General features: G+C 45.6%; 1 protein-coding gene across 1 annotated transcript in view; it reads right to left on the bottom strand.

Annotated features, from left to right (window-relative positions):
* The window catches only part of COG7 (component of oligomeric golgi complex 7), a 223,176-nt gene that overhangs the window by 173,290 nt on the left and 23,887 nt on the right, over positions 1-25,999 (bottom strand). Inside the window, exon 5 of the mRNA XM_069209670.1 lies at positions 18,436-18,604. Within this exon, the coding sequence (XP_069065771.1) occupies positions 18,436-18,604 (169 nt within the window). The remainder of the gene's footprint in view (positions 1-18,435; positions 18,605-25,999) is intronic.

The following is a 25,999-nucleotide window of genomic DNA, read 5'->3' as shown; positions in this document are numbered from 1 at the left end:
GCTATATCAATGAGTGACATTACAAGCACCTGTGAGCTGGGGCAGCTGTACCACTTCTCAGCTATATCAATGAGTGACATTACAAGCACTAGGGAGCTGGCAGCTGCACCACTTCTCAGCTATATCATTGAGTTACATTACAAGCACCTGTGAGCTGGGCAGCTGCACCACTTCTCAGCTATATCAATGAGTGACATTACAAGCACTTGGGAGCTGGCAGCTGTACCACTTCTCAGCTATATCACTGAGTGACATTACAAGCACTGGGGAGCTGGGCAGCGGTACGACTTCTCAGCTATATCAATGAGTGACACTACAAGCAGTGGGGAGCCGGGCAGCTGCACCACTTCTCAGCTGTATAAATGAGTGACATTACAAGCACTGAGGAGCTGGGCAGCTGCACCACTTCTCAGCTATATAAATGAGTGACATTTCAAGCACTTGTGAGCTGGGCAGCTGCACCACTTCTCAGCTATATCAATGAGTGACTTTACAAGCAGTGGGGAGCCGGGCAGCTGCACCACTTCTCAGCTATATCAATGAGTGACATTACAAGCACTGGGGAGCTGGGCAGCTGCACCACTTCTCAGCTATATCAATGAGTGACGTTACAAGCATGTGTGAGCTGGGCAGCTGTACCACTTCTCAGCTATATCAATGAGTGACATTACAAGCACTGGGGAGCTGGGCAGCTGTACCACTTCTCAGCTATATCACTGAGTGACATTACAAGCACTGGGGAGCTGGGCAGCGGTACGACTTCTCAGCTATATCAATGAGTGACATTACAAGCACTGGGGAGCTGGGCCGCTGCACCACTTCTCAGCTATATCAATGAGTGACATTACAAGCACTTGTGAGCTGGGGCAGCTGTACCACTTCTCAGCTATATCAATGAGTGACATTACAAGCACTGGGGAGCTGGGCAGCTGTACCACTTCTCAGCTATATCACTGAGTGACATTACAAGCACTGGGGAGCTGGGCAGCGGTACGACTTCTCAGCTATATCAATGAGTGACATTACAAGCAGTGGGGAGCTGGCAGCTGCACCACTTCTCAGCTATATCAATGAGTGACATTACAAGCACTGGGGAGCTGGGCAGCTGTACCACTTCTCAGCTATATCAATGAGTGACATTACAAGCACGGGGAGCTGGGCAGCTGTACCACTTCTCAGCTATATCACTGAGTGACATTACAAGCACCTGTGAGCTGGGCAGCTGTACCGCTTCTCAGCTATATCAATGGGTGACATTACAAGCACTGGGGAGCTGGGCAGCTGTACCACTTCTCAGCTATATCACTGAGTGACATTACAAGCACCTGTGAGCTGGGCAGCTGTACCGCTTCTCAGCTATATCAATGGGTGACATTACAAGCACCTGTGAGCTGGGGCAGCTGTACCACTTCTCAGCTATATCAATGAGTGACATTACAAGCACTAGGGAGCTGGCAGCTGCACCAATTCTCAGCTATATCAATGGGTGACATTACAAGCACCTGTGAGCTGGGGCAGCTGTACCACTTCTCATCTATATCAATGAGTGACATTACAAGCACCAGGGAGCTGGCAGCTGCACCACTTCTCAGCTATAGCATTGAGTGACATTACATGCACCTGTGAGCTGGGCAGCTGTACCGCTTCTCAGCTATATAAATGAGTGACATTACACGCACTGGGGAGCTGGGCAGCTGCACCACTTCTCAGCTATATCAATGAGTGACATTACAAGCATGTGTGAGCTGGAGCAGCTGTACCATTTCTCAGCTATATCAATGAGTGACATTACAAGCACTGGGGAGCTGGGCAGCTGTACGACTTCTCAGCTATATAAATGAGTGACATTACAAGCACTGGGGAGCTGGGCAGCTGCACCACTTCTCAGCTAGATCAATGAGTGACATTACAAGCACTTGTGAGCTGGGGCAGCTGTACCACTTCTCAGCTATATCAATGAGTGACATTACAAGCACTGGGGAGCTGGGCAGCTGTACCACTTCTCAGCTATATCACTGAGTGACATTACAAGCACTGGGGAGCTGGGCAGCGGTACGACTTCTCAGCTATATCAATGAGTGACATTACAAGCAGTGGGGAGCTGGCAGCTGCACCACTTCTCAGCTATATCAATGAGTGACATTACAAGCACTGGGGAGCTGGGCAGCTGTACCACTTCTCAGCTATATCAATGAGTGACATTACAAGCACGGGGAGCTGGGCAGCTGTACCACTTCTCAGCTATATCACTGAGTGACATTACAAGCACCTGTGAGCTGGGCAGCTGTACCGCTTCTCAGCTATATCAATGGGTGACATTACAAGCACCTGTGAGCTGGGGCAGCTGTACCACTTCTCAGCTATATCAATGAGTGACATTACAAGCACTAGGGAGCTGGCAGCTGCACCACTTCTCAGCTATAGCATTGAGTGACATTACAAGCACCTGTGAGCTGGGCAGCTGTACCGCTTCTCAGCTATATAAATGAGTGACATTACACGCACTGGGGAGCTGGGCAGCTGCACCACTTCTCAGCTATATCAATGAGTGATATTACAAGCATGTGTGAGCTGGAGCAGCTGTACCATTTCTCAGCTATATCAATGAGTGACATTACAAGCACTGGGGAGCTGGGCAGCTGTACGACTTCTCAGCTATATAAATGAGTGACATTACAAGCACTGGGGAGCTGGGCAGCTGCACCACTTCTCAGCTATATCAATGAGTGACATTACAAGCACTTGTGAGCTGGGGCAGCTGTACCACTTCTCAGCTATATCAATGAGTGACATTACAAGCACTGGGGAGCTGGGCAGCTGTACCACTTCTCAGCTATATCACTGAGTGACATTACAAGCACTGGGGAGCTGGGCAGCGGTACGACTTCTCAGCTATATCATTGAGTGACATTACAAGCACCTGTGAGCTGGGCAGCTGTACCGCTTCTCAGCTATATCAATGAGTGACATTACAAGCACCTGTGAGCTGGGGCAGCTGTACCACTTCTCAGCTATATCAATGAGTGACATTACAAGCACTGGGGAGCTGGGCAGCTGTACCACTTCTCAGCTATATAATTGAGTTACATTACAAGCACCTATGAGCTGGGCAGCTGCACCACTTCTCAGCTATATCAATGAGTGACATTACAAGCACTTGGGAGCTGGCAGCTGTACCACTTCTCAGCTATATCACTGAGTGACATTACAAGCACTGGGGAGCTGGGCAGCGGTACGACTTCTCAGCTATATCAATGAGTGACACTACAAGCAGTGGGGAGCCGGGCAGCTGCACCACTTCTCAGCTGTATAAATGAGTGACATTACAAGCACTGGGGAGCTGGGCAGCTGCACCACTTCTCAGCTATATAAATGAGTAACATTTCAAGCACTTGTGAGCTGGGCAGCTGCACCACTTCTCAGCTATATCAATGAGTGACTTTACAAGCAGTGGGGAGCTGGGCAGCTGCACCACTTCTCAGCTATATCAATGAGTGACATTACAAGCAGTGGGGGGCTGGGCGGCTGCACCACTTCTCAGCTATATAAATGAGTGACATTACAAGCACTGGGGAGCTGGGCAGCTGCACCACTTCTCAGCTATATCAATGAGTGACGTTACAAGCACGTGTGAGCTGGGGAGCTGTACCACTTCTCAGCTATATCAATGAGTGACGTTACAAACACCTGTGAGCTGGGCAGCTGTACCACTTCTCAGCTATATCACTGAGTGGCATTACAAGCACTGGGAAGCTGGGCAGCTGTACCACTTCTCAGCTATATCAATGAGTGACATTACAAGCACTGGGGAGCTGGCAGCTGCACCACTTCTCAGCTATATCAATGAGTGACATTACAAGCACGGGGAGCTGGGCAGCTGTACCACTTCTCAGCTATATCACTGAGTGACATTACAAGCACCTGTGAGCTGGGCAGCTGTACCGCTTCTCAGCTATATCAATGGGTGACATTACAAGCACCTGTGAGCTGGGGCAGCTGTACCACTTCTCAGCTATATCAATGAGTGACATTACAAGCACTAGGGAGCTGGCAGCTGCACCACTTCTCAGCTATAGCATTGAGTGACATTACAAGCACCTGTGAGCTGGGCAGCTGTACCGCTTCTCAGCTATATCAATGAGTGACATTACAAGCACCAGGGAGCTGGCAGCTGCACCACTTCTCAGCTATAGCATTGAGTGACATTACAAGCACCTGTGAGCTGGGCAGCTGTACCGCTTCTCAGCTATATAAATGAGTGACATTACACGCACTGGGGAGCTGGGCAGCTGCACCACTTCTCAGCTATATCAATGAGTGACATTACAAGGATGTGTGAGCTGGAGCAGCTGTACCATTTCTCAGCTATATCAATGAGTGACATTACAAGCACTGGGGAGCTGGGCAGCTGTACGACTTCTCAGCTATATAAATGAGTGACATTACAAGCACTGGGGAGCTGGGCAGCTGCACCACTTCTCAGCTATATCAATGAGTGACATTACAAGCACTTGTGAGCTGGGGCAGCTGTACCACTTCTCAGCTATATCAATGAGTGACATTACAAGCACTGGGGAGCTGGGCAGCTGTACCACTTCTCAGCTATATCACTGAGTGACATTACAAGCACCTGTGAGCTGGGCAGCTGTACCGCTTCTCAGCTATATCAATGAGTGACATTACAAGCACTAGGGAGCTGGCAGCTGCACCACTTCTCAGCTATATCAATGAGTGACATTACAAGCACTGGGGAGCTGGGCAGCGGTACGACTTCTCAGCTATATCAATGAGTGACATTACAAGCAGTGGGGAGCTGGCAGCTGCACCACTTCTCAGCTATATCAATGATTGACATTACAAGCACTGGGGAGCTGGGCAGCTGTACCACTTCTCAGCTATATCAATGAGTGACATTACAAGCACGGGGAGCTGGGCAGCTGTACCACTTCTCAGCTATATCACTGAGTGACATTACAAGCACCTGTGAGCTGGGCAGCTGTACCGCTTCTCAGCTATATCAATGGGTGACATTACAAGCACCTGTGAGCTGGGGCAGCTGTACCACTTCTCAGCTATATCAATGAGTGACATTACAAGCACTAGGGAGCTGGCAGCTGCACCACTTCTCAGCTATAGCATTGAGTGACATTACAAGCACCTGTGAGCTGGGCAGCTGTACCGCTTCTCAGCTATATAAATGAGTGACATTACACGCACTGGGGAGCTGGGCAGCTGCACCACTTCTCAGCTATATCAATGAGTGACATTACAAGCATGTGTGAGCTGGAGCAGCTGTACCATTTCTCAGCTATATCAATGAGTGACATTACAAGCACTGGGGAGCTGGGCAGCTGTACGACTTCTCAGCTATATAAATGAGTGACATTACAAGCACTGGGGAGCTGGGCAGCTGCACCACTTCTCAGCTATATCAATGAGTGATATTACAAGCACTTGTGAGCTGGGGCAGCTGTACCACTTCTCAGCTATATCAATGAGTGACATTACAAGCACTGGGGAGCTGGGCAGCTGTACCACTTCTCAGCTATATCACTGAGTGACATTACAAGCACTGGGGAGCTGGGCAGCGGTACGACTTCTCAGCTATATCAATGAGTGACATTACAAGCACCTGTGAGCTGGGCAGCTGTACCGCTTCTCAGCTATATCAATGGGTGACATTACAAGCACCTGTGAGCTGGGGCAGCTGTACCACTTCTCAGCTATATCAATGAGTGACATTACAAGCACTAGGGAGCTGGCAGCTGCACCACTTCTCAGCTATATCAATGGGTGACATTACAAGCACCTGTGAGCTGGGGCAGCTGTACCACTTCTCATCTATATCAATGAGTGACATTACAAGCACCAGGGAGCTGGCAGCTGCACCACTTCTCAGCTATAGCATTGAGTGACATTACAAGCACCTGTGAGCTGGGCAGCTGTACCGCTTCTCAGCTATATAAATGAGTGACATTACACGCACTGGGGAGCTGGGCAGCTGCACCACTTCTCAGCTATATCAATGAGTGACATTACAAGCATGTGTGAGCTGGAGCAGCTGTACCATTTCTCAGCTATATCAATGAGTGACATTACAAGCACTGGGGAGCTGGGCAGCTGTACGACTTCTCAGCTATATAAATGAGTGACATTACAAGCACTGGGGAGCTGGGCAGCTGCACCACTTCTCAGCTATATCAATGAGTGACATTACAAGCACTTGTGAGCTGGGGCAGCTGTACCACTTCTCAGCTATATCAATGAGTGACATTACAAGCACTGGGGAGCTGGGCAGCTGTACCACTTCTCAGCTATATCACTGAGTGACATTACAAGCACTGGGGAGCTGGGCAGCGGTACGACTTCTCAGCTATATCAATGAGTGACATTACAAGCACCTGTGAGCTGGGCAGCTGTACCGCTTCTCAGCTATATCAATGGGTGACATTACAAGCACCTGTGAGCTGGGGCAGCTGTACCACTTCTCAGCTATATCAATGAGTGACATTACAAGCACTAGGGAGCTGGCAGCTGCACCACTTCTCAGCTATATCAATGGGTGACATTACAAGCACCTGTGAGCTGGGGCAGCTGTACCACTTCTCATCTATATCAATGAGTGACATTACAAGCACCAGGGAGCTGGCAGCTGCACCACTTCTCAGCTATAGCATTGAGTGACATTACAAGCACCTGTGAGCTGGGCAGCTGTACCGCTTCTCAGCTATATAAATGAGTGACATTACACGCACTGGGGAGCTGGGCAGCTGCACCACTTCTCAGCTATATCAATGAGTGACATTACAAGCATGTGTGAGCTGGAGCAGCTGTACCATTTCTCAGCTATATCAATGAGTGACATTACAAGCACTGGGGAGCTGGGCAGCTGTACGACTTCTCAGCTATATAAATGAGTGACATTACAAGCACTGGGGAGCTGGGCAGCTGCACCACTTCTCAGCTATATCAATGAGTGACATTACAAGCACTTGTGAGCTGGGGCAGCTGTACCACTTCTCAGCTATATCAATGAGTGACATTACAAGCACTGGGGAGCTGGGCAGCTGTACCACTTCTCAGCTATATCACTGAGTGACATTACAAGCACTGGGGAGCTGGGCAGCGGTACGACTTCTCAGCTATATCAATGAGTGACATTACAAGCAGTGGGGAGCTGGCAGCTGCACCACTTCTCAGCTATATCAATGAGTGACATTACAAGCACTGGGGAGCTGGGCAGCTGTACCACTTCTCAGCTATATCAATGAGTGACATTACAAGCACGGGGAGCTGGGCAGCTGTACCACTTCTCAGCTATATCACTGAGTGACATTACAAGCACCTGTGAGCTGGGCAGCTGTACCGCTTCTCAGCTATATCAATGGGTGACATTACAAGCACCTGTGAGCTGGGGCAGCTGTACCACTTCTCAGCTATATCAATGAGTGACATTACAAGCACTAGGGAGCTGGCAGCTGCACCACTTCTCAGCTATAGCATTGAGTGACATTACAAGCACCTGTGAGCTGGGCAGCTGTACCGCTTCTCAGCTATATAAATGAGTGACATTACACGCACTGGGGAGCTGGGCAGCTGCACCACTTCTCAGCTATATCAATGAGTGACATTACAAGCATGTGTGAGCTGGAGCAGCTGTACCATTTCTCAGCTATATCAATGAGTGACATTACAAGCACTGGGGAGCTGGGCAGCTGTACGACTTCTCAGCTATATAAATGAGTGACATTACAAGCACTGGGGAGTTGGGCAGCTGCACCACTTCTCAGCTATATCAATGAGTGACATTACAAGCACTTGTGAGCTGGGGCAGCTGTACCACTTCTCAGCTATATCAATGAGTGACATTACAAGCACTGGGGAGCTGGGCAGCTGTACCACTTCTCAGCTACATCAATGAGTGACATTACAAGCAGTGGGGAGCTGGCAGCTGCACCACTTCTCAGCTATATCAATGAGTGACATTACAAGCACTGGGGAGCTGGGCAGCTGTACCACTTCTCAGCTATATCAATGAGTGACGTTACAAACACCTGTGAGCTGGGCAGCTGTACCACTTCTCAGCTATATCATTGAGTGACATTACAAGCACCTGTGAGCTGGGCAGCTGTACCACTTCTCAGCTATATCAATGAGTGACATTACAAGCACCTGTGAGCTAGGGCAGCTGTACCACTTCTCAGCTATATCATTGAGTGACATTACAAGCACCTATGAGCTGGGCAGCTGCACCACTTCTCAGCTATATCAATGAGTGACATTACAAGCACTTGGGAGCTGGCAGCTGTACCACTTCTCAGCTATATCACTGAGTGACATTACAAGCACTGGGGAGCTGGGCAGCGGTACGACTTCTCAGCTATATCAATGAGTGACACTACAAGCAGTGGGGAGCCGGGCAGCTGCACCACTTCTCAGCTGTATAAATGAGTGACATTACAAGCACTGGGGAGCTGGGCAGCTGCACCACTTCTCAGCTATATAAATGAGTGACATTTCAAGCACTTGTGAGCTGGGCAGCTGCACCACTTCTCAGCTATATCAATGAGTGACTTTACAAGCAGTGGGGAGCTGGGCAGCTGCACCACTTCTCAGCTATATCAATGAGTGACATTACAAGCAGTGGGGGGCTGGGCGGCTGCACCACTTCTCAGCTATATAAATGAGTGACATTACAAGCACTGGGGAGCTGGGCAGCTGCACCACTTCTCAGCTATATCAATGAGTGACGTTACAAGCACGTGTGAGCTGGGCAGCTGTACCACTTCTCAGCTATATCAATGAGTGACGTTACAAACACCTGTGAGCTGGGCAGCTGTACCACTTCTCAGCTATATCACTGAGTGGCATTACAAGCACTGGGAAGCTGGGCAGCTGTACCACTTCTCAGCTATATCAATGAGTGACATTACAAGCACTGGGGAGCTGGCAGCTGCACCACTTCTCAGCTATATCAATGAGTGACATTACAAGCACGGGGAGCTGGGCAGCTGTACCACTTCTCAGCTATATCACCGAGTGACATTACAAGCACCTGTGAGCTGGGCAGCTGTACCACTTCTCAGCTATATCAATGGGTGACATTACAAGCACCTGTGAGCTGGGGCAGCTGTACCACTTCTCAGCTATATCATTGAGTGACATTACAAGCACCTGTGAGCTGGGCAGCTGTACCACTTCTCAGCTATATCAATGAGTGACATTACAAGCATGTGTGAGCTGGAGCAGCTGTACCATTTCTCAGCTATATCAATGAGTGACATTACAAGCACTGGGGAGCTGGGCAGCTGTACGACTTCTCAGCTATATCAATGAGTGACGTTACAAACACCTGTGAGCTGGGCAGCTGTACCACTTCTCAGCTATATCATTGAGTGACATTACAAGCACCTGTGAGCTGGGCAGCTGTACCACTTCTCAGCTATATCAATGAGTGACATTACAAGCATGTGTGAGCTGGAGCAGCTGTACCATTTCTCAGCTATATCAATGAGTGACATTACAAGCACTGGGGAGCTGGGCAGCTGTACGACTTCTCAGCTATATAAATGAGTGACATTACAAGCACTGGGGAGCTGGGCAGCTGCACTACTTCTCAGCTATATCAATGAGTGACATTACAAGCACTTGTGAGCTGGGGCAGCTGTACCACTTCTCAGCTATATCAATGAGTGACAATACAAGCACTGGGGAGCTGGGCAGCTGTACCACTTCTCAGCTATATCAATGAGTGACGTTACAAACACCTGTGAGCTGGGCAGCTGTACCACTTCTCAGCTATATCATTGAGTGACATTACAAGCACCTGTGAGCTGGGCAGCTGTACCACTTCTCAGCTATATCAATGAGTGACATTACAAGCACCAGTGAGCTGGGGCAGCTGTACCACTTCTCAGCTATATCAATGAGTGACATTACAAGCACCTGTGAGCTGGGGCAGCTGTACCACTTCTCAGCTATATAATTGAGTGACATTACAAGCACCTGTGAGCTGGGCAGCTGTACCGCTTCTCAGCTATATCATTGAGTGACATTACAAGCACTTGGGAGCTGGCAGCTGTACCACTTCTCAGCTATATCACTGAGTGACATTACAAGCACTGGGGAGCTGGGCAGTGGTACGACTTCTCAGCTATATCAATGAGTGACATTACAAGCAGTGGGGAGCCGGGCAGCTGCACCACTTCTCAGCTGTATAAATGAGTGACATTACAAGCACTGGGGAGCTGGGCAGCTGCACCACTTCTCAGCTATATAAATGAGTGACATTTCAAGCACTTGTGAGCTGGGCAGCTGCACCACTTCTCAGCTATATCAATGAGTGACTTTACAAGCAGTGGGGAGCCGGGCAGCTGCACCACTTCTCAGCTATATCAATGAGTGACATTACAAGCAGTGGGGGGCTGGGCGGCTGCACCACTTCTCAGCTATATAAATGAGTGACATTACAAGCACTGGGGAGCTGGGCAGCTGCACCACTTCTCAGCTAGATCAATGAGTGACGTTACAAGCACTTGTGAGCTGGGCTGCTAAATTGATTATAGACAGTATAAACAGTCTTAACAAAGATGCTGGACGAAGGGAAGGATAGACTTTAGAAGAACTTCTCACCGGACTATTGTACTTGTGATAGTACAACATTTCTCAGCAGCACAGCTATTCCAATTACAGACAGCACAAGAATTGTCAGCAGCGCTGCTATGACAACGATAGACAGTATGTACTAGCGCTTCTCTCTAGGTCTGCTATAATAATGATAGACAGGACCTGCATTTCTTAACACAACCTCAGTACCAATTAGGGACAACTCCAGCACTACTCAACAGAACTGCGGTGCCAGGAAGGAACAGTGCCAGAACTTCAGAGCAGGGCAGCCATCCAAATGACAGACAATACCAGCACTTCTTATCAGGGCTGTAACACCAATAACATATCTAGTAATTGACAATACCAGCACTTCTCAGCAGGGCAGCTTTCCCCGTCATGGGAGGTACCAGCATGGCAGCTACTCTGGTAGAGGTCAATAAGAGCATTTCTTGGCAGAGCTGCTACACCACTTCTGAGCAGGGGCACCTATACTATTAGTAGACAGCACCAGCACTTCTCAACAAGGAAGCTATACCAATGGTATACCGTACTACCACTCTTCAGCAGGGCAGCAGCACCAGCGACGGGCTGTGCCAGCGCATATCAGCAGAGCTACAATATCAATAACGTACAGGAAGGACTCAGCAGCTATACCAAGTATAGGCAGGGCTGCAACACCCATTCCAGGTTGTATCAGTACTTCTGAGCGGGCAGCTACACCATTAATCATTTACAGAACTTCTCCGCAGGGTACCTTCACCAATGAGAGGACAGGCCCTTCCTAACAAGACTACAATACCAATGAAATATAGTGCCAGTGCATCTCAGCTGGCAGCAATATCACTGAAAGACAGTGCCACCACTTCTCAGCGGGGCAGCTAGATCACCGACAGACAGTGCCAGCACTTCTCAGCGGACAGCTATATCACCGACAGACAGTGCCAGCACTTCTCAGCGGGCAGCTATATCACTGACAGACAGTGCCAGCACTTCTCAGCTGGGCAGCTATATCACCGACAGACAGTGCCAGCACTTCTCAGCTGGGCAGCTACATCACCGACAGGCAGTGCCAGGACTTCTCAGCAGGGCAAGGGCAGCTATATCACCGACAGACAGTGCCAGAACTTCTCAGCGGGCAGCTATATCACTGACAGACAGTGCCAGGACTTCTCAGCGGGCAGCTATATCACTGACAGACAGTGCCAGCACTTCTCAGCGGGGCAGCTATATCACCGACAGACAGTGCCAGAACTTCTCAGCTGGCAGCTATATCACCGACAGACAGTGCCAGGACTTCTCAGTGGGGCAGCTATATCACCGACAGGCAGTGCCAGCACTACTCAGCAGGGCAGCTATACCATTCTCCAACTGTACCAGAGGTTACCATTAGTGGTTTACAGAACTTCTCAGCAAGAAGCAGATAATTTGTCACTTGGTAATCGCACCGGTATCCGTGCCTGCTACTTGAAATAAGCAAAGGCAGACAAATGTATTAAGTCTTTACAACTTCCGGTTGAATGAACGAGAGCAGGCCATGCACACAGCTCGCTTTATAATAAAGCAGCTTTAGTTCATACTTGATACTCTGTCCATGATACAAACATCAGAATCTGAGGGTTTCCTTCAGTCCTACCAACTGCCCTACTACTTTTGTTGTCCCCAGTGATTGGCCTGAGGATGAATCATTTCAACAGTCACTATGATTTCTCAATGTGCAGACACTACATGCCTGGCAGCTTTGTGGTCACTTGGCCAGCTCGCGAGGTGGGACGTTGGCGCCTTCCAGTTCCATTGCAGGTTCTTCGTGTTTAATGGGTTCTAGTAGTGTTAGAGCAGCGCAGGGGAGGAATGTGTAATGTTCTGAAATGAAGCAGTTATCCTGAGGACTGTGGGTGTGGTGTTTCGATAAAGGAGTACCTGAACTCACCTGGGAACATTTGGCAAATACTTCTTTTGAATTCCACAATCTTGTACAGTGGTGTGCAGATAAGGACGAAGGCTGGGCGTCAAAGGGAATACGGAGCATTTCACTGCCACAAGGTCTTTAAGTTCTTCAGTGAGGCTAAGAGCTAGAGAGGCAAGATGCTTGCCAAGGCACTGCTCCTGGGGACCACTCTTGCTCAAGCAGCCTGAATTCTCTCTCTCCTTATGCCAGAAGTCTGCTCTGAAGGCTGGCATCAGCAGCTAGCTACCTGCTACACAGTGGCAGCATACAACACACCGGACCAGGACACTGTCAAGACAATCCCAGTTCTTCATCCCTTGGCGCTGTCCCTCCAGAGGACCACTGCGACAGGGTTCTTCCTCAATCCATTCCAAGATCTGTGACAAATCTCTACTGTTTTATTGCGGCAAAGGCACCACTTTACCCACCGCAAGTGACACCTCATTTCACCGCAATCAGGACACCATGCTCAATGTCAGCCCGTTTGCCCTACCAATGAACGTTCTAGAGGATAGAACAGTCCAGCGGATCACTGGGCAAATGATGTCCTACACTCGGGAACGCCCTCTGTCCAAACATAAGATCTGAACCCAAGTTAATCGGTGTGGTTCAGAAAACACATGAACACTCAGCTGCTTAGACTTGCCTTTAACTGAACTCAACACAAGATAGAGGTTCAGGACGGACCAATTTCGGGCTCAACTACTTCTCCATCGACCTGAACGCAAAGCTCCAATCTCTTGCATTTCTTTGTCTCCCATCGGAAGCACTCTGAAGGTAGTGAAAGGTGCTAAGCAGTTTTGTATGAGTTCCTCATCACAAATGGCAGCATTACTTTCCTCAGAACAAGTGTCAGGCTGAGTTGTCCACTGCTACTTACAATCCTTCCAAACCTTTCTGGGGCCTAGGAAGGAACTAAGTGGGATAATTAATAGTGCTGACTCAATGCTTAAAATAGGCCATGCATACCCACAGATGAAGTAAACTTGGGGTAGCAATGAAAAAACTCTGCAATTTGTCAGTTATGGTTAGCGTCACAATCCATAACTCGCAAAAGAGCCACGGAAAGGATAACGCGCACACCAAATACAGTGCTCATGACCTCACCCTTGCTGTAACGGGTATAATTACAACTATCATAAATGATCGTTACATACTACATCACCCATTGCAGTATTAATATATAATAGTATTCTTCATTTATTCGAGTATGTGTTAATAATTTAATGACATTGTGCTTTCAGAAGCTGGTAATTACCAGCACAGCTATGGTGAGGAAATAAGCATTGCATTGGGTCTGATCGTTGTAGTCTGCATGGCTGCTTTGTGAGGTGCCCTGTGAGGGACACGTGGCAGGAAGTTCACCCCTGCAGTGCCTCGCCTTTTGCTGTGCTGGGGAAGGAGAGGGGGGTCCTAGAACAGGGCCACGTTTATGGGCAGGTCCTGCAGCCAACCTATTGGTAGTCTCGCCGTATGGTATAGTCATTTGTAGAGATAAGATTTTAAAAAAGGTTTTGGGAGGTTTTTTAAAAGATTTTTTTGGGAGGCTGCATGCTGTGTTTTTTGGGGGTTTTTAAAACAAGACACTTTTTATAAAAGCTGAACATTCTAATTAATCACAGCACATTGTAAACTCTGTCAATGATTGCAGCACCTTCAACAATCTCTGAGCATAATCACTGCCGCTTCTTTTATTAACAGTAGATTCATGAAATCTGACCATCATAATTGCAAACAGTGTCACTGATTGGTCTTGCCTTGCTAGCACAGCTTTGATTTCTACAGCCAGAATGTGTTTTTGAGAAAACGAAGTCTGTTTTATCTGAAACCCTGCATTCTTTACTACAGATAAACATTACAGTCCAGTATTTCATTTACTGTTTTCAATAAACCATTCAATGTTTAAAGAAAAGCAGAGTTTTCAAGCTAGCTACATCAAAATTAACACATAATATAAAAAATACATAATGGGTAACTTGTATAATTTGTTCCGGGTATTGACATTTCCGTTGCAGTTAAAACAGTACATGTTTGAGAAAATATTTACTTTCGGCTTCCAGACACTTTTCGCTGACATCAGAAACAAGCATTTGCAATGCAAGGGTACTCGCATTTGCTCAAGTTAGAGCTATTACCGTTGTAAACTCCTGAGCAGACTCTTCTTACCACATAAATTGAAACAAAAAACCAAGGCCGATCGCGCTATGTAAAACCGAGCGAGATCACATTAAAATTGAAAACAAAAAAAAAACGAGCGTAATCGCACTATGGAAAACCCAGAGCGATCACGCTGCATGGAAAATAAAAAGATAAATTAGTGCAGAAACCAGAGGAACCAGGCTGAAAACATGGAGCCTCGTATGTTTTCAGTAGTTTACCAGTGCTCTCAAGGAGGGCTAAATACCGAAAAAGGCATGATGTAGGCATGCCTTTCACTAATGAAATCAAGCGGATTTTAAAAGGCAGGCCCACAAAGCAATGAAAGTGACAGGCGTGACATGGGCGTGGTTAAAAGGCCACAGAGAGATTACAACAGGGACGGAGCGCTTGTGCGCTCAACCCTAAAAAGCAATACAATTTGGTGGGTCCCAATAGGGCAGGCGTCAGACTTTTTTTTTTTTTTTTTTTTTTTTTAACAGAAGCATTTTTATAGTTGAAAGAACCAGGAAACAATGTACAGTTAAGCTTTTTATGTGCAGGATAAGGTTTTAGCATTATCCATCTAAACTATATGCATTTTTTTTTTTTTTTTTTTCATTAAAGGGGGGGACTTCCTTGTGCATTTTAATGAAGGAAATGTACACAGACTGTTACTTCACATACTTTTACCTTGATTTTCCTGTTTAAGAATTTTCATTTAAAAATTGGTTTGTGGATTGCCAAATGTACGCAGTGTTATCGAAATTAACAGCACAACTACTGTAAAGCATGGCATTGGAAATATCTACATGAATAATGACAATAAGCTTTTACTCTTCATTCCAGCTGCCATTATGATATATATCACATAGTTATGCTTTCTCTTAGCATTATCAGGATATTCAACAAGCAGGAAGGCTAAAATAACGTGGATTTTTAGAGATTAGTACGAAACAAGATAATATAGTGTCAAATACCTAAACCAATATTTGATGTGAACCAACACAGGTTATTGTACTAGGTGCAGAAAAAGACAATAGTTATGCAGTTAATTGAAAGAAAAGAACAAAAGAGCAAATAAAGAAGAGAAAAGCTTGCTACTTGGACAATCCAAGCGCACCACGTATATGCCAAATGTATCATTACGGAGCACATCCTTTTATAAATGGAATTTGAGTGCACATAGTTGACAGTATGTGATACTTCACAGAGGATTTGACTGTGGGGGACAAAGGCCCAGTCTATCCCATAATTTTTCCCCTTGGATATTAACCACCAAGAGTGATGTCTTTTGATTGCATAATAACGATTTGGAAGTAAGAGCCACTGTAAGATCTAACAGGAGGATTTCATTTGTTCTAAGATTGTGTGGGGGGGTGGTTTTTACGATGACCGACAACCTTGTATATATGGGATGAGGCGTGACCTTTGATATATGTTGAGCTTTATAATTTAATAAGATCAGCCAGTCTTTGTTTAATTTAGATTTGGAAATCACAGTTCTTTTATTTTCAGGAAAATATAATAGTCAATATTACCCGCCCGCTTCCTTTATGGTATGGAATATCTGTGGGTAATAAACATGTTGTTGTCCAACAAGTGATCCCCGCTGTTAGAAAGCGGAAACAAAAAAATCACTTCAAGCCACTTCTAAGTTCGAAGTTGTGAGAATTTGGACGGAGCAATGGACCTCTCCGTGAGGGATCCACGGAGACTGATTAATCCGGATATAAAACCCAATAATTTACTTTCTACACCATACCACCTCAATGTTACTTTCAAATAGAGTATCTTCTACTGAATTCAGCCAGTTAGCTAAATCACTGGTGCCTTATTTTACTGATTCACATGCTGTGACTGATCCCAAAATGCAAAACTTGGAGACTAAATACTGCTGTGATGAAAGATAAAGATCATGTAAATAAGTTAGAGAAGGACTTGGAATATTACTTTAAACAAAATCTAGCAAATGTATAAACAATGTTTCATTGTGGGACTCTACGATGACCACAATCCATAGCTCCACTCTAGGCACTGCAGAAGCACTGAATACATCAAGGAGAAAAGAATTCTCCACATCAGAAGCAAATAAAACAAGAAATATTTTATTTTAGGGACAAGAGCCAACTGACCTATAATAAACGAATAAACCTAAAATACAGATGTAACCAATTAAGTAGCAAGAGGGTCTGGTTATGGGTCAAGGGAAAACGCCAATTATTTCTGCAAAGGTAGGAAAGCTTGTGATGTAATAGTAAGCTCCTTGGTGTCTAACAGCTAGACTCCTCATTAATGTCATAAAAACAGTAACAGTGATGTCTAGAATAAAGGTGTTCTTTAAAAATCTATACACTCCCGATGCAACATGCAACAATGCAGACATCAAGCGTTTCCTTGATGGACTTTGTCTTCTTGCTTTTACCAAGGCACAAATGAAGAGTATCAGAAATTCTCACAGCCATCAGGCACTTGTCATAAGTAAGGTTTCCAGGCCAGATGTTTCACCTGGCCTTTTTCACAAGAAATTCAATAAGACATTAGCCCTTCATCTATTAACAATCTAATCTTTTCTTGGATTGAGGCATTGCATTTGGTACTTGTTAGAGGCATCTATAGTCTAATTTCCAAAGGAGAAGAAAGAACCGCTTCACACAGCTAGAGATTGCCCAAATTATTTATTAAATTCAGAATCTAAAATACATGACAAGATATTTGAAAAGAAAATACTGTCAAAATACTATCAACGCTCCTATCTTTAATCTCACCTGGATAAACTGGGTGTATGACAGGCAGAATTTCTAGTGGAAACAACAAGAATTCTGTCCTTTATAAAGACGCAAGCAAACAAATGTAAGATTCCATCAACCGCAATAACTTTGGATTCGGAAAGAGTATTTGAAATATCAGTGACTTCTTCTTGAAGGGGCATAATGGCACTCTATGAAAATTAAAACTAATAGGGGGTCATTAGTGGCGTCTGTACCGCCAACAGGCTGGCGGTACGAAAACCCATATTTTGGGCCGGCGGTATTCCGCCATTTTAGCCCCGGCAGTGATAATCCGCCAGGGCAGCGCTGCAAGCAGGGGCCCCCAGGCAGAGCCCTGTCGTGCATTTCACTGCCCGAATTTCGGGCAGTGAAATGCGCGACGGGTGCTACTGCACCCGCTGCACATCAGCATTGCTGCGGCTCAATTACGAGCCGGCGGCAATGTTGATGTGACTTTTCCGCTGGCCCAGCGGAAAAGTCAAAATACGGAGCCAGCCATACCGCCAGCACTGGCGGTATTCTGGCTCCCGCAACCTCGGCGGTCTGCAAAGCAGACCGCCGAGGTTGTAATGACCCCCATAGTCTTATATCAAATTAATTTATTCTGAAAGATCTCATTACCCTTGAGCTTCTTCTGAAAGACTTTCAACTAGATAAGAAATTTAACAACATTAAAATAAGACTGGCATCCTGCATAGTGTGCCGCTTATGTAGATGAGGTTATATTCAACGAAGAAAAATCCCAGCATTATTAGAATTCATCAAGGAGTAGTTATTGGTTTCTAGTTATTGGTTAAAGGTAACTAAGAAAGTAATTAAAATGGGGTCAGCAATGTAAGCAATCACCTTTACACTAGCTTTGAAAGGTGAAAAACAGTCCATAAGTGAGTCCTACAGGTTGTTCAGTCAAGCTGAACAGTTGGAACCACTCACCTACAGGCTTGAAATTCAGGCTAAACAGTCAAAATCACTCACCTAAAGACTGGGCGTTGAAGGTGGCCACTATCTGGGGACTGGCCATGGCCTCCAGGCGGTTCTTCAAGGCTTCCAAGTGGACGCATTTTTCCGAATAGTCAGGGGTGTCGACCAGCATCGCCAGGCTGCCCTGCATACTGGTTAGCTTCCCTGATATCACAGTCACATCCTAGGTTGAAAAAAAATAATTTAGTCCCTGAACAATACCAGTGTTGGTGAAAAAGCCAGAATACAACACTGTGGGCACTTTGGATCGATGCACAGATGCCTAGGAAGCAAAGGTAGAATGCCATTTGTCCCGTTCAGCCAATAACTGAAATTAACCACACTTCACAAAAGTCATTGCCTGTGATAAGAAAGATTTAGGACCACAGTTTGTATTTCAAGGTGTGGTGCTATAAGCTCTACATAACTGAACCAACGCTTGACAAAGTAGTTTATTGGCATTAAAAGGCAGATTGGTAAATATAAAACAATACAGCTGTCCTAGTAAAGGCATTTAAGTTATCAATGTGTTATGCGGTCTGCATTATATCAGGACCTGTGCCTTTACCAGTGATGTCAACAAATATATTTTGTACATGTCAATGGTATGTGGGACAGTATACAAATGTGACCCCAGAGGTAGCAGTTTGGCAACTTGAGACTGTCATTTTCGTTCTAAATATAGTTCCTTGATATATTCGCAGTACACTGCTTCATCCTAATTCAAACTGCCCTACTGTGGCAGATCCGAGAAGGTGTCATCTGCCTTCCAAACATGGATGATCTCTTCGGGCAAACCATCATTAAGTTATTCACCAAGACCCCTCTGGGGTGGCAGCTGGCAACTCCATGTGTGAGAATGAAGATTGGTAGCAGCCTCCATAATCGGAGAACAAGTCTGACTATGCTGCATCTCACTTAAAAGCTGCCTGTAACGCTATTAACCAGGGGGCCGAGACAATTCTACAATTCTCACTGGCTTGTGCGCTGCCTGGAAAGGGATGCTTTGAACCACACTACCCAAGGGGTTCACCCAATGTCCATAGGTTTGTTCTTTGCATGGGTCAGGATTAGACACTCTTAACTGGGGTCATCTATATGGTGCACTTTTTCCAACACAAAGGCCTCATCCTGCCAGAATCCCATTTACCACACATATTGGACCCCCCCAAACACTGCTCGTGGTAGGATAGTCTCGTATGTCTGCTAATAAGCACCATATTCTTTCTTGCACAGATACAGTTTTTGCTTCCAGTTAAGCAAAAGGGTCACCATGAGGGCAGACAGGTGTGGAAGCAGAAAATATGTTAATGCAATTTAAGTGTGCAAACAGACTGGAGAAAGAAGGGCTTGATAATCATCACCTTGGCAGGAAAACTGAGGGCATGACAGTCATGAATACGTAGTAAGTGATGTTACGTATTTTTCCCTCATAAACATATGATCACATTGCATAGATTACACATCTCTTCCCTTCAAAGAGACATAGAGAAATCCTCAAAAGCACTACAACTGTCTCTGACCACCTTCGCTTAACACAATACTGAAATGTCAACTCCTGTTCATGGAGCAGGCAACAGGCCAGGAGGAAACAGGTTACATGAAAAGTACATAATGTTCCACCAGGGTAAAATCACATGCCTGCTCAGCTGTCTTCCAGTTAAATCCAGATGCCACAATCGTCCAGCAGGACACAATTACATTCTCACCATGCATGGACAAAAGCCATAAAGTAATTGGAAAAGCTATGCCATGCTGCCTCTAACAGTCCTGCTGATCTTCAAAACTACACAATGAGCTCCATTTATGCTGCCATTCACCCACCTTTCTTGGTTAGGGGTTGACCATAAGTGCACACACACCTGTAGCAGAGGATGGCCACTGCCGCCAGGCCAGGCTATGGGGTAACCAATAGCTAGTGACCACCTGTATCCCTGACGGGTTAAAAGTGGACATCCATCTCCTGCACAATGTGTGCATTCCGCTGTAAGAGGATTTCTTACTAATCCCCACCATGTGTGTTGTATGCAGACTGTTTTTTTTAATGTTATCTGTGTTGAGTGACTGAGAAACTGTGAGCCGAGTGAGTTGATTCCTATGGATGACACAGTGAACGCTGCGCAGAATGGTGTTGCCCATGCAGGTTGTCCTGACCTTCCAGGTGGACATGCCAAGCTGCTGCTGCTTTACCCACAAACTCTGTTCTAGAGACCCAGTAGGTTCTGAACAAGCTGAAATAAATCTGCATTCAAATTCTAATAGTACTTGGTGTTGTACTGGTCAATGCAAAAGTGGCTGAGTTTCAGTCAAAGATAACATATACAATTTTGGCCAACTGTTGCCAGTTCGTCCTCAGCATTTCAATACAACTCAGCAAGGTGAATAATGTCCATGTAGAAGGAGTATTAAATTTTAAAGATAGCTTCTTCTTTTGGTAGGCCTGGCATCGCATTGCTGCTTGTTAATGAAGCTAAAACAGGTCCCGTGGAGTCAGTTAGTGGTACTATATTTGGTCTCAGAAGAAGAGATCTTTGCCATGGACAGGGCTTTGCTGGTTGCTATATCCCCTTACCACCAGGGCATGGCCTAGTATCTGGAAACAAGCCCTCCTGCAGTGACTTAGTAGAAGAAGAGGTGGAGTACTGTGGAGTGGCACAAGCTCTTGTTACAGAAGATCAAGGAGCATAGCCCAACCCACCTAAGGCAGCTAGCAGTTTGATTCTAGGAAATAAGCTGCTGAGTCAGGAATATCTTGCAAGCCTAGGTGGTCAGAACCGATCCAAGAACGTCTGTCTGGGCCATCAAGAAAGGAGATGACATGCAGGAAGCCTTCCAACACTTAAAGGGTGGTGATCTTCCATCATCCCAATATGATTCACATCACCACTGACTTTGTGGGAGCCCGCGTGCAATTGTTTTCAGTATGAGAAGAACATAGAGGTTCTTGCACTTCACATTAGGAATTAGTGTGTTGAACAGGGGCTGTCCTGTGCCAGTCACCCAAAATCCTGTACAGTTGTAATCTTGAAATGTTCATACCCACAGAGGACGTATCTTGGCAACAGACCAATACAGCTGCCTCTAGTTGCTCTCTATATGATTTGGTCATACAATAAAATAAAAGTTTTTACTTTGGACATTGGGTTTGACCCTTTATTTTTGTGTAAATATATTTCAGGATATTTTTGCGGATTCATAATCACCAGGGTGCAAATCCATTCAGCAATCTACACTTGCACCAACTGAATTGTAGTGCCTGATTACATAAGCACTACAACTTTACCAGGGGTCGTATCTCTGCAAACAAAAGCTGCTAAGATCTTTTAATTTTCTTGGTTGTTTCAACTATTCATTTTTCCTGCATGTTAATAATGGACTGATGATTTTCCAAAGAAATGACTCTGGCTGTAATTGCTTGCATTATACAGCACCGAAGCTCACAACTCTCTACAACCTCTTGCAGTAAGCCGACACTGGTCACCTTTGCTACCACTGGAGAATCAAGTGCACAGAAAGACTTGTTTACCCAAATATAGACCATGGGACCTTAGGACCTGAGGAAGGAGTGGTAAATGACATTACCCATCATGGCTACTACTCCATTACCTCTCTTTGTCTTAAAGTACACACACACCCACCACCCTTCTATCATGTATGGAAATAAGGCAGGGTGGTGGGGTGAATAATTGCCTGAAGTAGGAAAATTATAAAAATATTGCCAGACCCTTAGGTCAAGTAACTTGATTAATCTACTCGACATAACAGTAATTTACTTGACCCGTAAACAGGTCTAAAACTGTATGATCCTATGCAAATAGTTTACAGAGACACCTTAAAAAATTAATTGTAAGACAAACTGACTTTTGACCTCTGTCTGTGAACACAAAGCAAGTATGACATACAAGAACAAGATTTATTGCCCTTGCACTTTCTGACTGAACAAAACACCTGTTCTTTGTCAACTCGCCAGAAGGGGCACGTAAGTCCTAAAAATAGCTCAGCCTTTTCAAATGTGACTCGCCATAACAAGTGGTGGAGGAAAATTTTCGAGCCCTGTAAGGTTAGATATCGACACACAAAAAGGAAGAATGCTTAACATCTCACTAACATACACATAATAACACAACAGAAGTAAAACACCAAAACCTAAATTCCACACATCCTCACAACAATAGGGAAAATACAAACAGAGCCCACATGACTCAGAAAATGGCCAACAATGGTTATGTACAAATAAATCTATGCTATACTCCACACTCAGTAATTTAGTCCACCCAATGTTCCATGCGCATAAAAGTCTACTACTACTTGCCCACAACATGCTATCTGCAAACCCAAAAGCCACCTACCACTGTGCTCTGATGTATACACCCAATAGACCTGTATTACTGATCTAAACTAGGCTCTTGTTATATGATTCCGGTTTTGGTAATAGGGCTGCATGTTTAGGACAAAAGCCCCACCAAGTGTGGGAGACTGAGTACACCCTTCACTGTTGGCAGATGTCGGGCAAACTCCTGGCCAGCTCACAGTCCCTCAACCAGACCACCAAACTTGTCTGGGGCAAAAGGTTATTAAAGCAACCTCAAACTAACACTCTGACTCCTCAGGGAAGTTGTGGAAACAGATTGTACACTTTTAGCTCAGTTACTCACATAAGCCAGGGTGAAACACAAATTGCAAAATGGTTTTCAATGCATTTATTGAAGTAATCACATTTGAGTATAAAAATCATGTGCTGCGATAATTAGACAGATGAAACATAACACAGTAACCAACACGACAGTGAGAGTGAAAAAGTTAAACAGCCCCACCATATTGCGTATTTCTTGAGAACCTTGATGTTCCTACCAAACCCCATGTCTAATTCTGAGAGCATAGTGGTTGTAACCCTCTGCCTGGCCCGACCTAAAGGAATCGCCCCAACCTCTTACCTGAATACAGTAGCAGTGGACTGTCTGTGTTGCAAATGGTAATCTCCTCAGGAGGCTGAGATATCAGCACCAGGAAAGCTGCTGGTTGAAAGAAAATGGGACCTGGATGGTCTTGACCAGAATGCCCTCTAACCCCACTCTAAGTGTAGTTTACATAGCGACCTCTGCCTCATTTGGGCAACACCTCTGATGTAATGCTGTGTCTCGGAGATAGAAGTGACGCCTGGACTAGCAAATACAAGTTAGCATATCATGTCCTGTGCCTCCCAGCCTTGGACAAGGAGTACAGATCATATGTTGAACAAGGCTGATTAAACATGCATCTTGAATTCTGCCTTCCTAGTAGGAGCAACTGATAAAAGATATAAAAACAACTTCTGAAAGCTGGCTTGCTAAAATATGAATAGAAATACATATGAAATGTCAAGTAAGGCATGGGACATGAAACTAAGGTAAAACACAGGTGCCCAATCTGAGAACAAAAAGGTCTTACGACACTCTTCTCAACAATCAATAACCACTTGTCACTAGTTTATGCCCCCACCTAATGAGCACATGGACATTCCTTCCCCAGAAATCTAGGCACAAGGTAACTTAAACCACCACTCAGCTAAGACTCTATAGTAAACAGACAGTTGCATGCAGGATCACTCCTGCTGTTTCCTGCTGCCCGGCCAAAGAACTTCTTTACAGCACACCCTTGAAGAATAATACGTTTCATGGCACCCAATATGAATGAATCACTCATTCAGTGCTGTACTCTAGAAGACCACAAAATGTAATTCCTTCAATCTGCTACATGCCAAACATATACTGACAATACCATAAAAGCAAGCAAAAAAATAAATAAAAAAATAAATAAATAAAAGGAAAAATACTTGAACTCGACAGAGTACCTGACCTACTCCCTGGTACCTGAAAACCACAACTTCCATGTAGTACAGGATACAGTCCAGTTACCCTTTGATAGCGTATGCAGTACTGGGAAGAACATGATGCTACTTAAACTCAATTCTTTTTCATAAAAAGTATTGAAGTAGAACACGACATCCTGAAATTTCAGCCCCATATTAGCTGTTGTCCATGTGCAGCATGACACCCTTCCGGCCACACAAAAAAACAACACGATACTCCAAACACCAACTCATGTATTCCAGCATGGCAAATTGATCAGCGGTACTAGGGACGGCACTGCCTCAGCTTTGACAATGGAAACTGTGCAAATCTCTGCACCCACTTCCTCAGAATTCTACAAGGATTTCCTCTTCTGCTCCTACATCATCATAGTCATTGAAAATCCTCAGCAAACCTCTCTAAAGAATGATGTCCCATCACTCTCCCCATCGTAGTTTGTGGATGCGTGGCATGTTCAATACATCATTGACTCGCATAAAAAGAAGAATTCACTGTGGCCCTGCTGCTGTGAAAAATAAACTACCACAGGACGCACCATAACCATTAATGTCTGCCCTATTCTCATTCTGTAGGATACAATTTTAGTCCCACATTCAATAATTATTAAAGTAGTGATCCTAGTTAAATGGGTAATATGGAATATGTATCAACAATTATAAGGCTTGAGACATGATCCCCTTGGCACCATCATGTAAACAACACAGTACCAAAGACATAGGGCCTCATTATGACCCTCACAGTCACAAGACCACCAGGGTTGCAGTCAGACAGCCGCCAAAGTGGTGGTCCGACCGCGACATTATGACTGTGGCAGAGCTGCCACAGTCCAACCGCTGACACAGTCAGCCTGCAGTCTGGATGTCCCAGCATTTGTAATCCACCAGGGCAGTGCTGCAAGCAGAGTTGCCCTGAGGATTACGAGTCCCCATCCGCCAGCCTTTCTATGGCGGCTTACACCGCCATGGAAAGGCTGGCGGAATGGGGGACTTCAGGGAGGGGGGCGAGGGGCCTGGGGGCCTCTGCACTGCCTATGCACTTGGAATGGGCAGTGCAGAGGCTACCATGCACAGCCCTGACACACATTACACTGCCCGAATTACGGGCATTGAAATGCGTGACGGGTGCTGCTGCACCCACCGCACCGTCACATTGCAGCCAGCTCCATTAGGAGCCGGCTGCAATGTTAAGACCCTGTTCACCACAGGGCAGGCGGGTGGAAACTCTGTTTCCGCCCACCTGCCCTGCGGTGAACTCCTAATATGGCTGGCGGGGTTGAGGCCACACATGGCCTAATGGCGGGAAGAGTTTAGCATGAGGCCCATTGTATGCCTGGTCATATGTGAATGCCCAACACCTACCAGAACATAGTACACAGCGAATACCCCATACATCCAATTTTGTGAAGACATGCCTAGCTCAATATAATGGCATTTTAGAAGAAACACATACATGAGCAAACTCTTATTCCTTGGAATCTCATGTAAGTACCTCATAATGAGCTTTGCACTGTTGTTTCTAAAGCCAGCGTTGTATTACATCGTTGTCTATGCCGCTTTTTGAGCCACGCACTGATGAGTTTAAAAACTGTGCCATCCTATAAAGCCTGGCCTACTTGTCTCCTACCGGAGAAGCCAACCACTAACAGGTCCTATGTGGCATACCACCCCCATGCATGCAACGTGGCTCACGTTTGGCTAATGGTAACCGATAGCTATGACTCAAACATCACA

Source organism: Pleurodeles waltl, chromosome 10 (assembly GCF_031143425.1).
Source record: "Pleurodeles waltl isolate 20211129_DDA chromosome 10, aPleWal1.hap1.20221129, whole genome shotgun sequence".
In the NCBI taxonomy this organism is placed as follows: domain Eukaryota; kingdom Metazoa; phylum Chordata; class Amphibia; order Caudata; family Salamandridae; genus Pleurodeles; species Pleurodeles waltl.
The sequence above is the reverse complement of the archived record's forward strand: the minus strand, read 5'-3'. Positions and strand labels throughout refer to the sequence as shown.